Genomic DNA, 17,860 nt, shown 5'->3' on the forward strand with positions numbered 1-17,860 from the left:
TATGGGTTTCAAGTGCAATACATTGCACGGCCTTTGAAGTAGCTGTTCTAGATATTACGCACACGTGCTTGCCACAGTTCACTGGTGTTAACATTCTAAATGTAGGAATCTCACCTCCTTTCCCCCTTTCCTGCTTATAATAACCTTGCGTGTTTCCTCTACACACCACATCCAACAATGTTTTATGTTTTGCTCCAGCTGCTGAACATAACTTGAAATGCTCAAGGAAAGTCTAACTGTATCCACAGCTTCACACCTTCCATCATTCCTTCTCCCTGATGTTCCAAGATTCCTTTTCATTTCCTTCCTGATCAGAGATCCTCCTTTCGCCTTTTTATTTTTAGGTTAGGTCTGCTGGTGACAAATCACATTAGTTATCCTTTGTCTGAGAATATCTTGATTTTCCCCTTTTACTCTTGAGGTAGTTTTTGTGGAATACAGAATTTTCAGTTGACACTTTTCTTTCAGACCTGAAAAATGTGCTTCTCCCTTTTGGCCTCTATGGTTTCTGACAAGAAATCCACTCATGTGTTTCCCCCCCATAAGGTAACATGTCATTCCGCTCTTGTTTGCTTTCAAGATTTTCTTTAGTTTTCAGAAGTTTGTTGTAATGTTGTACCTCGGCATGGATTTCTTTAGGTTTAGCCCATATGGGATTCATTCAGCTTCTTGATTCTGTAGGCTTGGGTCTTCTGCCATATGGGGGAAATTTGCAGCCATGATTTCTGTGCATGCTTTTTCTGTTCTGCCCTTTCTCCTCACCTTCTGGGACTCTGATGACATGAATATTAGATCTGATGTTACAGCCTGCAGGCTCCGAGGCTCTGTTTGATTTTCTGTGTGTTTATTTCCCAAACTAATTTCTGTTGTCCAGATTGGGTAATTTCTATGATTATCTTCAAATTTATGGACTCTTTCTTCTGTTGTTCAGTCCAGCTTATTTTTACTTTGATTGCAGATTTTTCTAAAACTTCTCATTCTTTGTATCTCCTATTTCCTTGTTAAGACCTGAGGCATTTTTATTACGGCTACTTTAAAATCCCTGTCATACAAGTCAGGAGTTATCTTAGTGTTGGCATCTGTTGTTTCCTCATTAAAGTTGAGATCTTAGCTCTCGGTTTGTTTGTTTTTTTGAATCTTGGACATTTGGGGTATTGAGACTCTGCATCTTATTTAAATCTTCTTGGAGCACTTGGGGGGTTTAATTGGTTGAACATCCGAGTCTTCATTTCAACCCAGGTCATGATCTCAGGGTCATGAGATCGAGCTCTTATCTGCTTGATTCTCTCTCTCCCCCTCCCTTGCTTGCATGCAAAGAATTATATATTTTATATTTTGTAGATGTATATACATATATATAATATATATGCATGCATGCCAGGGGGGTGGAAGAGGGGCTGCAGTTTCTCTGCGGTGTGACTGGAGGACAGCAGCTGCCATCTCTAAGTCTCCCGTCTCATCAGATGGCCCCTTTCCTGATCCCCTGGCTCAAGAGAGCAAGCTGCGGTTGGGGCTTTCGGTGTGCTGGGGTTTCTTGGGTTGCCAGTCTCTGGCACCCAGCCCAGGACACATGGAGCAAAAAGAAAACCTAAGGATGGCTCTGCTCTGCTGTTCTCCAATTCCAGAGGATCTCAGAGAATCTGCCTTCTCTTCACCTTGTAGAGTCTTCTGTCCAAGGTTTTCAGCTGTACTTAGTGGGAGGAACAGGGGAAAGCGCATCTGCCCCACTTTTCCAGAAGCAGAGGTCAGGACTGGAGTCAGTCCTTAACTTTTTGCTGCTTACAACTGTCACATCTTTGGCCAATGGAACGAGCTGGCTCCTCCTGAGGGCTCTCATTGTTGTTTGGTAGCTTCCCTGCACCCCAAGATGTTCTCAGGTCACTTGTCTTAGCTCAGGGGACTGTCACAAAACCCCATAGACTGGGTGGCTTAAACAACAGACATTTATTTCTCATAGTTCCAGAGGCTGGGAAGTCCAAGGTCAAGGAGCTGGCAGATTTGGTTCTTAGTGAGGGCCTTCTCCTGCTTTGCTGTTCTCATGTGGCCTTTTCTTGGTACTCAATTGTGGAGAGAGCCTTTCTCTTCTTCTAAGGGCACTAATCCCTTCATGAAGGTCCCACTCTCATAACTTCATCTAAAACTAATTACTGTCCGGGGCACCTGGGTGGCTCAGTGGGTTAAAACTAAGTACTGTCCAAAACCCCATCTCCTAAAACCATCTCACTGAAGGGTTAGGGCTTCAACAAGGAATAGGGAGTGGACACACACATGCAGCCCCTAACCCCACTCCTCTTGCCAAGGAGTGGTTCAGGCACGGGCCCTCCTCTCTTCCAAACGAAGATGGCAGCAAGAGCGAGGCTCTCTCCTTTCTCTACTCGGGGCATCTTGCCCTGGGGCCGTGAGCTTGCTCTCAGCCTGCAGACATGGCCAGCACAGGAGGCAGAGCCACAAACACCGCAGGACTGGGAGCTAGAACCCTGACTTTCTGATCTACAGACAAGGTGTTTCATTTCAGTCCTCATTCTGCCTCACCCCTGACCTGCCTCAACCAGCAGCTGAAAAGAGAGAGCGAGTAATGGGCCAGGGAGGTTGGATGTCACTTGGTTCCTCTCACAAAAACCTTTCATCTGAGCCAAAAAGAAACCTGTGCACGCACTCCTTTACACTTCAGTTTATTCTTCCGGCTCATCAGAACTGCTGACAAGTGCCCTTCGCGGGGCAGGGAAGGCAATGCTCGAGAAGTCCTCAGAATCCTTATGCTGAATTCTTATGTGGGAACCGAGCAAGTCAGACATCTGGGAGGCCAGGCCTCCAGGGTCCTGGAGTTGCGGCCACCCAAGAAGAGGAGTTTGGAGGGCAGCGATGCAACACGGGCCCCAAACACCCTTCTCCTCAGGCCAGGGAACTCATCAGGGTCTGAGCCTGCTTCAGTTCTGCAGAGGGAAGAGGTGAGCAGGTGGGTGGCAGTCCGGTGGGATCTGGGAGGGCCCTTTCCCCTTCCAGGGACAGCTGAGTCTCACCTGCAAGGAGGACCTGGAACTTGTCAGCTGAGAGCGACATGGCCACAGGCTGGGCTGCGGCACCCGAGGCAGCTGCCACCTCCAGCTTCAGGTGCACCATGGGCTCTGCCACAGCCTGAAGCAAGCTGGAGCTCAGGGTGTAGTCCACCCGCCAGCCCACACCTGCCAGCCTGTTCACTGTGAAACGGGGTGGCTGTCAGGACCACAGGCTGCTGAGCTACACAGCCCTCAGCCCACACCCGGCTCCGTTCTCAACCCTTCAAGGCTTTGTGGCTTTGAGAACCTCTCCTCCCTCTGACCTAGGGAAGGGGCTCAATAATCAGCGAGATTATCCACAGCAGGTCTCAGAGGAAAGAAATCTGGGCTGGAGTCAGGAGTCCTGGCTCCATGACTGCCTGACATGTGACCAGGGTTAAGTCTCCTTTCTGAGGACCAGCACCTCCCACGCAGCATACATCTTCCAGATCGGAGCCCAAACTCCACCCTGGCCCCTGCCACACTCACCACGCAGGCTGCAGGCCCGCAGATGCTCCTGTAGCGGGCTTTGCTTCTCCTCGTAACAGCGACACAGGCTGGCCGCGTGCTCTGGGGACAGAATGGAGGCCCCTTGATGTAGCCAGTGGGGGCTCAGACTGCTCACAGGGCTGGTCAGGTTCCCGGAGGGCAGGGCATATCTCAAAGCCACTCGGCCTGGCCTGCTGCCCAGCACCCCGGGCACACAGATCCCCCGCCCGCCTGCCTGCATACCCGTACCTTTGGGGAGCCCCAGCTGCTGCAGTTCACTAGACAAGGACTCGCCATCCACGCTATGCTTGGCCGCACTGGAGAGGATGAAACTCAGCACTGCCACCGTGGCCTTGACATCGCCCGACTCTGGGGGAACCCGTGGGTGGGGTAGGGGAATGTCACTGTGGCCTTGGCCACCTTGGTGCCCCACTATCTTCAGCTCCCAGCGCCCGGGCCTCCTTGAGCCATGAGCACAGCTACTGCCTCCCCAGGAACAGGCAGAGGGCGGGATTGACAACACAGCTCCTTCCCTGGGGCTCCTCTGCTGAGGCAAGTGCAGCAGGACAGGCTGCTGGGAGGAGGGGCCTCTGTGCTAAGCCCCGCTGAGCATCCACTGCGGCCCCAAATTCTGCGGACTGAGCGGGTACTCACCAAACCTGGCATCAGCGGTGAGCTTCAGGATCTTCTCGTACTATGGGGAAAGGAGGCCCTCAGGGGGTGCCAGGCCCCTGCTCACCAGCCACCTGCACCCCAGTCTGCATCCTGATTGCCCTCCCCGCCACCGCCCCCGGTTCTGATGCACTTTCAGGGCAGTAAGGATCAGAGGGTCATGAAACAGTGGGGTGCTGGGCCCTGCACTCACGTCAATCCCCTGTCCCAGAAGCTCCTTCAGCACCTGGCTACACAGCAACCTCAGCTTCACGGAGGACTGGAGGGGAAGGCCTTGCATGAGCCAAACTGGCCCACCCCACCCCTCCATGCTGGAGGGCTGGCCACATATTAGAGTCACACAGCAGGCTAGGACAAGCTGAGAGCACTGAGGCCCCAACTTCAGAGGAGCCTCACCACCCTCCCTCCCCAGAGCCCCTACCCTCAATCCCCGCCTCCCACCCTAGAAGACCCCGTGCACTCAACAATCTTGGCCAGCGTGCTGATCTCCGCCAGGACCCAGTCAGGACAGTCCAGATCACCACAGAACCGGAACCTCTGCACAGGAGTGAGGCAGGCGGTCAGGATTCAGGGCTCAAGTGTGGCCAGGGGTCTCCCACATTACTGCTCTTCAGGGATCCATGCTTCCTGTCCAAGATGGATGCCTCTGGCCATTTGTTCTTTCCTATTACTAGGCTGTTTAGAGAACCCCCTCACAGACCCACCTGCCACCAAACCTTGCTCTGTTGTCTATCCTAGGCATTCATGTGCTCAGGAAACACTGACTGTGGCAAACTTCTCTGTGGCAGACCCCACTCTAAGCGCTGGGAGTACAGAACAGAACAATGTCCTTGTCATGACGTCAGTGACCTATCACTTCCCCCCGCCAGCTCCAGCCACACTGGCCTCCCTGCTATTCCGGCTACACCAGGCACTCTCCATCCTGTCCTTGCTGCCCCTCTGCACACCCTGCTCTCTCACCTCCTTCTGGTCTCCGCTCAGATGGGCCTTCTCTGACCTTCCTTCCTTCCTTCTTTTTTCTTTCTTTTCTTAAGATTTACTTATTTATTTGAGACAGCACGAGAACACCAATGGGAGGGGCAGAGGGAGAAGGAGAATCTCAAGCGGACTCTGCACTGAGCGCAGAGCCTGACCCAGGGCTCAGTCCCAGGACTCTGAAGATCATGACCTCAGCTGAAACCAAGAGTTGGACACTTAACCAACTGAGCCACCAGGCACCCCTGCCCACCCCTGTTCTAAAACAGCCCCTTGTACAAAGGAGTTTCAGAGGCCAGTGGGTATGTTCATTATCTTGATCGTGGGAACATATACATTTCAGAACTTATTGAACTGTGCATTTATAAACGTGTGTTATTACTGATTTTATCTCAGTAAAACTGTTCAAAAATAAAATAGCTCTTCTCCATCATGCTTTAGTCCCTAACCTTCTTTCTTGATCTCCACAGAAGACATCACATTTATTATTTCCTCGAGGTCTGTCTCCTGTTAGAATGCTGGCCACATCTTGCCAATATTCTCCGTTCCCTGGATCAACTGTCCTTCGGCCTGTCTGCCCAGCAAAGCTCCAGAGCACAGGAACATACATGGCCAGTTTCCCACACCTCTTACATACAGGCTGCTTACAAATGCTGGGAACAAAACCCTGCAAACCAAGGACACCCACATTCTCCTGGTTCTGCTGGGCCCTCAGTGCAGCCTGGCAACACCATGTCCCCTACTTGCCCCAACCAGTCACCTCGGTCATGTCAGACCTGCTCCACGATCCTTCAACCACCAGCTCTCTTGCTGTTTTTCGCCTGAACCCCCAGCACTGGTGCTTGTATGTGGGCTTCCCACGAAGTCCTCTAGCCGTGGTCCCAAATGACTGTCACTAAATCTGGCCTTCCTCTTCCCAACTCCCCAGCAGCATCCCACATGAACCTGTCCTCCCTGGTGAAGCAGCATACAGGAGAGTATTGTTCCCTGTCCTTGCCTCGGTCTCATTTGCTGGCTCACCCTCCTTCCCCCAGCCCCCAAATGGTGATCTCTGCACACTGCCTGCATCATTACTCCGGGGCAGGGGCCTGGGACAACTGATGAGGTGACAGGACATTAAGGATAGTCTTGCACTTCTGTCTCTATTTCAGGAGTTTTTCACCTTTTTCTGCCATAGCCTCATCTGGCATCTGGTGGAGCCTTATAGGACTTTCTCAAAACCATGTTTTTAAATGCATAAAATACACAGGATTGCAAAGGAAACTAAGTTAAACTAAGTCAAGACAGTCAAATTGGTGATGTGATGTTTCAAGTCTAATACCCGTAACTTAAAATGATCTGCATAAATATGTGAACAATGTCACCAGCTGTAATATGATACGAAAATAACTAATTTCTATTGGTGACAAAGTCAGAGGTGCTATGAATAACTGGGGTTGGCTGCCAACATTCATAATGGAAGGAAATGCTAAATTTCAGTTTGAAGTTAGTGAAAATTAAGATGTGAGGTTTTTCCTAAGTTCATGGGCCCCGACTTCTACTCACAGAAGTCATCTACCATCTCTGCGTTATCTACATTTTTTACAAGAATGTGTTCCTTGTGTAATTTCTGAAAATGCTGGCATTTCTCTAGGTTCTGCGCTGGGTCCTCTGTTCCCAATTCACATCACTGAGATGTTACATGTTTTTAGGCTTACAAGGATCATCTTTGTGCTGACTCCCCAATTTATAATTGCATTGTAGCTTCTCTTCTGAGTCTTAGACCCTTAAATCTAGACTGTCTTCTAGCCAGCTGCACCTGATGGCTAGCAGAAACCTCACACAGAGCCGCCCATCAAAGTTAACTTTTGGTCTTCGCACTGAAACCTGCTCCCCTTCCTATGTATTCCACCCCACTGAAGCACCACCACCCAGGAGCCAACCCCAGTCACCCCGCTCTCCCTTTTCCCTCTTGCCTTTCCCCACTTCTATCTCCACTCTCTCCGCCCTAACTCAGGTCACCACCACCCCCTGGGGGTCTGCTCCCCTCCTGCTCCCTCCACAAGTCAGCCAAGAGGATTTTCCTAGCTTCCCAGGGCCCTCTTCTTAAAGTCTAAACTCCTTTCAGTGCTCTCAGGACCCAGCAGGATTTGGTCTTTGTTACCTGTTGAGCCTCATGTTTCACTAAGGTCCAGGTGATACCCTTCCAGCTAGGTTACCTGCATCCTAGTGAGCCATGCTCTCTCTCACCTGAATGCTGTTCTCTGAAGATAGAGGGCCCCCTCCCCAAGCCTCCTAACCCCTGGTACACAATCTGCACTGCAGCCGGCCAGCTCTCTTCCCTGCCCTCACGCCCTCCGGTTGCTGTCACCCTCAGGAAGCCTTCCTAACGGTACACACAAGGCACAGTTAGGTCCCCTCCCCTCAAGTCTTAATTATGCCTGCCAAGTCAAGCCTCCTGCAGCTTAAGCCTCAGTGCCTGGCACGCTGGATGGTGGAGAGTAGGCACTCAAAGTCTGTTAAAGGAATAAATGGATGGAGTTGTTGAGAAGTCCCAACCCCACGTCTACTCCTTTCTGGCTATGGGAAGGATGGAAAGACTTCCGAACTGGGCGTAAGACTAAGCCTAATTCTATGCAAGTTGTTCTCCAGGTCACACAGGAGGGCCGGGAAGAGGGCACCTCTGGGAGGTCGTCCGGGGGCGAGGAAGCCCTGGAAGCGCTCCCGTTCCAGGCAGCATCCACTTCCAGCCCTGGGGGGTGCGGGCCCTTCCTTCCCGCGGAGGAGGCACCGGGACTCCAAGCTAGCGGCCCCCCAGCCCGCCCGTCCTGCCAGCCGGACGACCGCACCCAGGTGTCTGCCGAGGGGCCGGGACTGCCTCCACCTCCCCGTCCCGGCGCTCAGTCTCCCGTGGCAGCAAAGGCGAGAGTCGGGGCCCTCCCAGCCCGCCCCGGCGCACCGTCACCGCGCGGCCCTCACCATCGCGCCAGCAAGCCGACCCGCCTTCTTCTCCGACGCGCGCGCACTGCTGACGCGACGGTCACGTGGTGTGGGCGGGGCCTTCGGGCCGGGGGCGGGCCGAGGGCTAGCAGGGCCGGTTCGGGGGAGGGGGAGGGGGAGGGGGCGGGACCGGGGCGAGCGCGGGTGGCCGCGGCTGGAGCTCGCGGGGAAGGCTGATGAATTCGGTGTCTCCCCAGAACCCCTTCCCGGAGGTGACCGGCGTCAATTCCCCTTCCCCGACCCGGTTTAGTTAGAAAAGAGGGCGTGCGAGTCATTGAATGTGTTCGACTTAAGAGAGCAGGAGTCCGGACCCCGGAGCACTTGGAATGATTCCCTTGTGAAGGGGTATTCAGGTCGGTCCCCGCCAGTAAGCCGTGCCCTTATCGATACCTATGGACTGTGGCAAAAGGCGTTTTAAAAATTTTCCTGAAATATGATACACATACAGAAAATTGGGCGTATTGTAAGTATAAAGCTTAAATGAATTTTCATAAACTGTACAGCCCACATCTCCAGCACACATATAAGGAAACATTACCAGTAAGCCGCATAGCTCCTTCGAGTGCCTGAGTATTTGATTTCATTTTGATGAATTCCCCTTAGTTGCCTTAGTTACAGTTGGCTGTAACAATTGACATGCCCAGAACTCTCCCTGTGGCTTCACCAACATTAGATCTTTATCTTAGTTTTTCTCAATGGAATAGGAGAAAAATAGGCTGTTTTAAGTGGCATTATCCTGCTTACTGGTGAGTTTGAACAGAAGATGGACTAGGAAAACTAAGTTTCCAATATTCACTTAAAGAGGTAAAAAAACAACAACAAAAAAAAAAACACAAACCAGCAACAGCACCAAAAAATACCCTAGAGAATAGACTAAAAAAACCAAAGAAGAAATTGAACAATCTGAGATCTCTTTTCGATTACACATCCCAGCCCCCCATAAACCGGGCCCAGCTGGTTTTATTGTTGCAGCCTTTCAGGCTTTCAAAGGACAGAACCCATCGCAATTAAACTGCTCCATAAATAGAAAAAGATGAAAGCTTCCCAATCCATGCCAAAATCGATCTCATTTATAAAAAGCTTTTTAAAAATCATAAATATCAGCATGTTGAAGTCAACAATGTGTTAAAATGCTACACTATGTCAAAGAAAAACTTCATCTTAAGAATTATAAGACTGGCCCAACTTCTGTTTCATTATACTAATAGGTTGAAGAAGAACACAGTTGATAAGACTTGGAAAACCAGTTTTGATTCAAAAGGAGAAAAAAGAAAAATTGGGAATAGGTGGAAGCTGTCTTAAGTTGATCAGAGTATTTGAAAAATAAAAGACCAAACATGAGACTTAACATCAAAGTATTTAAATCTGGAAACCAGGCAAAAGGGTGTCCTTTTTTTTTTTTTTTTAAGATTTTATTTATTTATTTGACAGAGAGAGATTATAAGTAGGCAGAGAGGCAGGCAGAGAGAGAGAGGAGGAAGCAGGCTCCCTGCTGAGCAGAGAGCCCGATGCGGGACTCGATCCCAGGACCCTGAGATCATGACTCCAGCCGAAGGCAGCGGCTTAACCCACTGAGCCACCCAGGCGCCCAAAAGGGTGTCCTTTTAATGTCATACTGAAACATTGTCTCACAGATTTGTTTCATAAATAGAGATTGACTCTTTGGAGCAGTGGTTCTCTGACTTTTCAGTGTGTCAAAATCACCAGGAGGGATTGGGGAGACAGAGGTGTGTCCCACCCTCAAGGTTTCTAATTAAATAAGCCTGGGATAGGAAACAAAAACGTGCGATTTCCACAAGTTCCCACGTGATGCTGATGCTTCCACTTTGAGGACTATACTTTGAAAACCACTAATGTAGGAAAACATACCTGAAACGTTATGATGTGATCATTTATAGATTTCTGTCTAGGAGAAAATCCCAAAGAGTACAGTATTATCGCCCTGTAAGACATCAACAGATTTTCTGATTGGGCACACTAGAAATGCTTCTCAAAATGTTACTTGAACTTGCCTTACCATCTTATTGAGTCCTTCTTTTTAAAATTATTATTATTTAAAGATTTTTATTTATTTATTTGACAGAGAGAGATCACAAGCAGGCAGAGAGGCAGGCAGAGGGGTGGGGGAAACAGGCTCCCTGCTGAACAGAGAGTTCGATGCGGGGCTCCATCCCAGGACCCTGAGACCATGACCAAAGCTGAAGACAGAGGCTTTAACCCATTGAGCCACCCAGGCGCCCCCCCTGAGCCTTCAATGATTAAATATTCAACACTCATTCTTTCTTTATTTGAATGACAGTCATGCTTTTTACTTTTTGCAGATTAAACTTTGAGAAAGTATACTAGCCCTGAACAGGAAATACTCGTATACTTCAATACTAGACGGGACCCATTAAAGTCTGGAGCACTTATGTGCCGGCATTTACTGTGATCCAACATTATTCTAGATGCTTAGGCCAGTGGTTCTCAGCTGAGAGTGATTTTGCCTCTCATGGGTATTTGGTATTGTCTGGCGATATTTTTCTTTGTTACCACTAGGGGGTGCTGCTGGGATCCAGAAGACAGAGGCCAGAGAGCCTCCTAAACATTCTGCAGGGCTCAGGACAGTCCCCCATAATGAAGAATTATCTAGCCAAAAATGTCAATAGTGCTGGTGTTAAGAAACTCTATTCTAGATAAATAAAACATGGGAAAACCACTAGCATAAATGTTGGAAAAGAAAAAAACTCGTGGGGCACCTGGGTGGCTTAGTGGGTTAAGCCACTACCTTCGGCTCAGATCATGATCTCAGGGTCCTGGGATCGAGTCCCGCATCAGGCTCTCCGCTCAGCGGGGAGCCTGCTTCCCTCTCTCTCTCTCTCTCTGTCTACTTGTGATCTTTCTCTGTCAAATAAATATATAAAATCTTTAAAAAAAAAAAGAAAGAAAAAAGAAAAAAAACTCGTATTTGCAGATGACAGTCTATCTGAAAAATCAAAAGAAGCACCTGAAGAAAAACTAGAAGTCACAGAATGCCAGTTGCCCGGGGTGGGGGGGAGTTGGGACGGCAGGGGCAACGGGAGGGCGGGGGGCGGGGGTGGAGGGGGGAGCAGTGTGAGGTGGAGCATTGCGTGAGGCTTTCCAGGCCTACCTGGGGCAGAGGAGAGTCAGAAACCCACAGGTAAGCACTCACTTGTCCTAGCCCCATCCACCTCACAGGTGGAGAGCTAGATGCAAGCAGCGGAGCCCAGGCCACATCTGTCTGACTTCCTCTCAGCCTGCGAGGAAACCAGAGGTCCAACTGAAAGGTCTTGAGAGCCCTGGCCCAGTTCTGGTTCGCCTTATGAAAGTGAGGCTGGAGGAGGGGCAGGGTCAGTCCAAAGCATTGAGCCCATGAGGGGAGGCCTCCAACCAGAACCCAGGAACCCTGAGACTAGCTGAAGACCCTATTCAATGGGTTCACAGATGGCGGTCGGAAGCCATTCCAGCCTCTGGCCAGGATGAGTTTTTGGCTTCTAACTCCAAACCCCACCTCACCTTTCCCTTTTATCTCAGCTGGCTTCCACAGTGAAGCACCCCCACATCAACCGTGAGTGTCTCCCTTAGCTCTGGGGGACTGGGAGCACAGGCGCCAGGTCAGCTCCTTGGGCTGGACCAGATGGCCAGTCACAAACTAGCCCCAGTGCACCTTCACCATCAGCTGGGCCTTCCTGGACCACAGAGCCATGTCTGGGGGGCAAGGGTGCTCTAGGGTTCTGGGGGGTCCGGGGGGGATTTCAGGAATGAGCGCTTCCTGAGACTTCCACCTCCTTGCTGTGCACAGCAGCAGGACCACCCCCAGACCCACTGCAGAAAACACTGAGCTTTGTATCCAAGTATGGAGGGGAAAACTGGAAAGCAGAAGACCAAACAATTCCCAGAGCATACAAGAGACTAGAAATAATTCCTATTTTCTCTAGCCAGAATAGGAACACCTCCTAATACACATGACTTTGAACAGAATCCTTAAAAATTTTTGTCTTAACAGGGGTGCTCAAATAGCACTGGGATAAAGGCTGGTCTGAAACTTTCCTAACAAAGCTTGAAAGCAAGCCTTGAATAGATCTAATTTTTTAAAAGTAACTTAAATGATGTGGGAACAAAGTTCAAAACTATTTGAAAGAAAATGACTAAATTCAGTTTCTACAACAGCAGAATCACAGTGTCTACCACCTAGTCAAAAATTACCAGGAATGCAAAGAAGGAAGATAATAGGAGCCATAACAAGGGGAAAAATCAATCCATGGAAACAGACCCTGAAATGATAAAGGTGATGTAATTAGCAGATAGGAACATTTAAAAACAGTGGTTATAAATATATTGCATGTGTTCAAGAAGGTAGGGAAAAATCTGAACATGATGAGAAGAGATAAATGGAAGATATTTAAAAAGTCATTTCTAGAGACAAGAAAATGTCAACAAATGTGTGGGATTAACAGATTAGTCACTGCAGGAAAAAAAGATCAGTGAACCTGAAGGCAGTGAACTTAAATAGAAGGTATACAAAATGAATCGAGGATAGGAGACCCATTACAGTTGATCACTCAGTTTTTGTTGCAGTTCTGCCATACTTATGATTCATTTCTGTGCCAATTTCCTACTCAGTCTACTCTCCAGGGGTGGGAGAAGAGAGTTTCTTTAAATCCTGTCTTAGGGGGCACCTGGGTGGCTCAGTCAGTTAAGTGTATGCCTTTGGCTCAGGTGATGATCTCAGAGTCCTGGGATTGAGCCCTGTGTGGGGCTCCCTGCTCACCAGGTATTCTGCATCTCCGTGTCACTCTCCCTTGGCTTTCCCTCTTTCTCTCTTAAATAAAAGGTAAAGTCTTAAAAAATAATAAATAAAACCTATCTTTGGCTATGAATGGCCTCTCACTAGCAAAAGAGAGGATATTTCTTTTATTTATTTATTTATTTATTTACTTATTTATTTGTCAGAGAAAGAGAGAGAGAGAGAGAGGGAGCACAAGCAGGGGGAGCAGCAGGCAGAGGGAGAAGCAATCTCTCCACCAAGCAAGGAGCCTGATGCAAGACTCCCAGGACCCTGGGATCATGACCTGAGCTGAAGGCAGACACTAAACTGACTGAGCCACCCAGGCGTCCTAAAAGAAAGACTATTTCAAGCATTAAAAATAAATTCAATGAATTGAAACACATAAAATATGTCAAGAATCTATGACTGCTCTGAATTGATAGTTGACTAAGTCTGCCATTCTATTTATTTAGAAAAAAGTAAGTTGGTTGACTTCAGAGTATTCTAGTGAACCAACTTTTATTGTAAAAACTGGTAAATAAAATGGAAAGAATCAAGTATTTTTTTCCTGTCTCCTGTATAAATTATACTTTAGCATTACCAAATAGGAGAGTGGATGTCACTTAGAATCATGCCCTTAAGGTTCACACATGGTATAGTATATTGCAGAATTCCATTCCTTTTTAAGGCTGTGTAATAGTCTATTGTATGTATATACTGCATTTTGCTTACCCACTCATCTGTCCACAGACACTTGAGTTGCTTCCATGTTTTAGCAACTGGGCATAATGCTGCTAGTTTGTAACATGGGAGTACAAATATCTCTTCAAGATCCTGCTTTGAATTCTTTTGAATATATACCCAGAAGTAGAATTGCTAGATCATATGGTAATTCTCTTTTAAATTTTTTGAGAATCCTCATATTCTTTCCACACCAGTGGTATCACTTTACATTCCCACCAACAGTTCACAAGGGCTCCAATTTCTTCACATCTTTGCTAACGCTTGTTTCTGGTTGTTTGTTTGTTTTTCTATAGTAGCCATCCTAATAAGTAAAAAGTGATATCTCATTGTAGATTAGAGTTGCATTTTCCCTAATGGTTAGTGATATTGGGCATCTTTTCATGTGTTTATAGGCCATTTGTATGTTTTCTTTGGAGAAATGTCTATTCAGGTCATTTGCCCACTTCTGAACCAGGTTGTATTTTTGTTGAGTTTTATGAGTTCCTAAACTTTTAGGAGTTTAGAATGTGTATTTGAGATGTTAATCCCTTGTCAGATGCATGATTTGCAAATCTTTTCTCCATTCTGTGGATTGAATTTTTACTCTGTGGATAGTAGTCTTTTGAAGCATAAAATCTCTTAATTTTCATGAATCCAGTCTGTCTATCCATGTTGGGCTCCCTGCTCAGCAGGAAGTCTGCTTCTCTCTCTCCCCCTGTTCCTCTCCCTGCTTATGCTCTCTCTCTCTTTCTCTCTTTCAAATAAATAAATAAATAGATAAATAATCTTAAAAAAAGAAATGTAAATGGGGACATTACTATCAATTCTACAGAAATAGAGGTTTGTAAGAGTATGGTGAACAACTGTATGTTAACAAATTGGATAACCTTGATGAAATGGAAGAAGTTCTAGAAACACAAAACCTACCAAGACTAATTAATGAAGAAATAGAAAATCTGAATAGGCCTATAAATTGTAAAGACCTTAAATCAGGAGTAAAAAATCTCTCATCAAAGAAAAGTCCCAGACTTGATGGTTTCACTGCTGAATTCAACCAAAACTTTAAATAAGAATTAATATCAATACTTCTCAAACATTTCCCAAAAAATGGAAAAGGAGAGACCCTTCCTAACACATTCTCTGAAACCAGCATACCTTGGCACTAAAGCCAGAAAAAGACACTGTAATAAAACTATAGACCCACATCCCTCACAAACATTGATCCAAAAATTCTCAGCAAAATGCTAACAAGCAGAAGTCAGCAAGCATATTAAAAGGATATATCCCCAAGACCAAGTGGGATTTATTCCTGGAATGCAAGGATGGTTCAATACATGAAACTTGATCAATATGTCACATCAACAAAATGAAGGGGGAAACACTTGATTGTTTCAGTTGATTCAGAAAAAGCATTTGAGAAAATTCAACACCTTTTCATTATAAAAAACACTCAACAAAATAGGAATGAAAGGAAATTACCTCTATATAATAAAAGTGACATATTAAAAACCCACAAGAAATATAATACTCAATGGTGAGAGACAAACAGCTTTTCCTCTAAGATCAGGAACAAGACATATATTTCCACTTTCTCCACTTCTACTCGACATACTACTGGAAAGTCCTAGCCACAGCAATCAGCCAAGAAAAAGAACTAAAAGGCATCTAAATTGGATCCATGAGGCTGGATCCCAGGACCTTGAGATCATGACCAGAGCCAAAGGCAGATGCTTAAAAGACTGAGCCACCCAGGCATTCCCCCCGCCATTTACATTTCTGATTTTAGAAATCTGAGTCTTATTTCTTATTTTCTTAGTCCATCTAGTTAAAGTTTGTCAACTTTTTTTTTTTAAAGATAAGTGTCTTTTTTTTTTTTTTAAAGATTTTATTTATTTATTTGACAGAGAGAGGGAGCATAAGGAGACAGAGTGGCAGGCAGAGGGAGAGGGAGAAGCAGGCTCTCCACCAAGCAGGAAGCCCGATTCAGGGCTCAATCCCAGGAGCCTGGGATCATGACCTGAGCCAAAGGCAGCCGCTTAACAGACTGAGCCACCCAGGCGCCCCCAAGTTCGTCACCTTTTTAAAAGAGATCTATTTATTTATTTGAGAAAGAGAGTATGCACACGCAAGTGAGTGGGAGGTGGAGAGGGAGAGAAGCAGACTCGTTGCTGAGCATGGAGCCCAATGCAGGGCTTGATCTCACAACCCTGATATCACAACCTGAGCCAAAATTAAGAATTAGATGCATAACCAACTGTGCAACCTAGGAGTCCCTCAACTTTCTTGATTTTTACGAAGAACCTCCTTTTGGTTTCATTAATTTTTCTGTTTTCTAGTCTCTGTTTCATTTTTCTTAGCTCTAGTCTTTATTCTTTCTTCCTTGTACTAGTTACGGGCTTAGTTCATTTGTTTGTTATTTAGGTTGTTGATTTGAGATCTTTCTTGTTGTTTAGTGTAAGTATTTATAGCTACAAATTCCCCTTTAGCTCCACTTCTGCTTCGTCTAGTAAGTTTGGGTATTCAGTTTCATTCACTTCTAAGTATTTTCTAATTTCCATTATGGTTTTGTCTTTGATCTATTGATTGTCTAAAAGTGTATTGTTTAGTGGAGCTTGGGTGGCTCAGTCAGCCACCCAAAGTTATAACATACTAGCTTTTACACTAATAATTGTGGGGTTTTTTTTCATAAATGTTAAGTCTCTCAAAGTGGGTAGAAAACAAAAAGTACGGTGGTAATCAAGATTCTTAAAATATCCTTTTATACAATAAAAGGATAGGCTGAGTAATAGTCCATTGTATATGTTTATATAAAGGATACCTTTAAGGATATTTTAAGAATATTTTAAGAATCTTGATTTGAGGGGCACCTGGGTGGCTCAGTGGGTTAAAACCTCTACCTTTGGCTCAGGTCATGATATCAGGTTCCTAGGATCAAGCCCCACATCAGGCTCTCTGCTCAGTGGAGAGCCTGCTTGCTCCTCTCTCTGCCTGTTTCTCTGCCTACTTGTGATCCCTGCCTGTCAAATAAATAAATAAAATCTTTTTAAAAAAAGAATCTTGATTTGAATATTCATCTGGGGCAAAAAGAGACAAAAATTAGAAACTTTGCATGATAGACTTACTGGACATTTGATAATTTTAAGGAATTGTTAATTTCACCTTTTAGGTCTAATAATAGTCATATACTTTTGTTTATTTTGTTTAAAAAGAATCATTATCGGGACACTTGACCATTTCAGTTGGTTAAGCATCTGCCTTTGGCTCAGGTCATGATCTCAGGATCCTGGGATCAAGTCCTGCATCGGGCTCTCTGCTCAGTGGGGAGCTTGCTTCTTCCCTCCCTCTGCCTGCTGCTCTCCCTGCTTGTGCTCTCTCTCTGTCAAGCAAATAAATAAAATCTTAAAAAAATAAATAATCATTATCTTGAAGATACACATACTGAAGAATTTATAGACGATGTTATATGAAGCTTGGGATTTGCTTCAGATAATTCAGTAGAATCTGGTTATGGAGAGTATAGAGGGAGCAAGATTATTTGTATTTGGTAATGCTTGAAAATGAGTGATGGGATCATTATTTTCTCTATCTCTATATAGATAGAAAATTTCCATAAAAAGAAAAGTTTAAAAAGTATAAATCTTCATTTAGATGGTTGGGTGTGCTACATACATGAATGTGCTGTATGTATGAACTGCATACAGTTCTCCCTCACCATCTGCAGTTTCATTGTGTATGTGTATGTCTTTCACTTTCTGCAGTTTGACCTGTAGTCAAGCATAAACTGGAAGCAGATGATCGTGCCATATGTCAGTCACTAGTAGTTTAATGCTACCTCACAGTGTCCAAGATGTTCACCTCATTTCGTGTCATTATATAGGCATTTTATCATCTCATGTCATCACAAGAAGGGTGATAAAATATAATATGATATTTTGAGAGACAGAGTGACCACATTCATAGAACCTTTAAAAGAAAAAAAAAAAAAGACAGTTGAGGGCACCTGGGTAGCTCAGTCATTAAGCATCTGCCTTCAGCTCAGGTCATGATCCCAGGGTCCTGGGAATAAGTATCACATCGGGCTCCCTGCTCAATGGGAAGCCTGCTTCTCTCTCTCCCACTCCCCCTGCTTGTGTCCCTTCTTCTCCTTTGTCTCTGCCAAATAAATGAAAAGAATTTTTCAAAAAAATATTACATTAGATTCAGCTGTATAACATACTGA

At 46.1% G+C, this 17,860-nt stretch overlaps 1 protein-coding gene across 2 annotated transcripts; it reads right to left on the reverse strand.

Moving 5' to 3' along the window:
- Positions 1-1,925: 1,925 nt before the first annotated feature.
- On the reverse strand, positions 1,926-8,200 carry COMMD4 (COMM domain containing 4). Of its 2 annotated transcripts, XM_059371799.1 has the most exons (8): positions 8,130-8,200; positions 4,662-4,733; positions 4,390-4,455; positions 4,179-4,218; positions 3,774-3,893; positions 3,525-3,605; positions 3,021-3,197; positions 1,926-2,933 (listed from the first exon to the last, which is right to left on the reverse strand). In XM_059371799.1, the coding sequence occupies exons 1-8, from the start codon at positions 8,130-8,132 to the stop codon at positions 2,893-2,895; spliced, it is 600 nt and encodes a 199-aa protein (XP_059227782.1). In that variant the 5' UTR covers positions 8,133-8,200; the 3' UTR covers positions 1,926-2,892. The 2 variants fall into 2 exon arrangements, with proteins under 2 accessions (XP_059227782.1, XP_059227783.1); XM_059371800.1 differs by lacking the exon at positions 4,390-4,455.
- Positions 8,201-17,860: the final 9,660 nt, after the last annotated feature.

This window comes from Mustela nigripes, chromosome 13 (assembly GCF_022355385.1).
Source record: "Mustela nigripes isolate SB6536 chromosome 13, MUSNIG.SB6536, whole genome shotgun sequence".
Lineage (NCBI taxonomy): Eukaryota > Metazoa > Chordata > Mammalia > Carnivora > Mustelidae > Mustela > Mustela nigripes.

What these genes read in the sequence shown, in the direction of transcription:
- COMMD4 (XM_059371799.1), bottom strand. An exon ending in CACCGCTGATGCCAGGTTTG is followed by an intron (nt 3,894 to 4,178) that starts GTGAGTACCCGC and finishes GGGTTCCCCCAG; the next exon opens with AGTCGGGCGATGTCAAGGCC. An exon ending in GCAGCTGGGGCTCCCCAAAG is followed by an intron (nt 3,606 to 3,773) that starts GTACGGGTATGC and finishes TTCTGTCCCCAG; the next exon opens with AGCACGCGGCCAGCCTGTGT.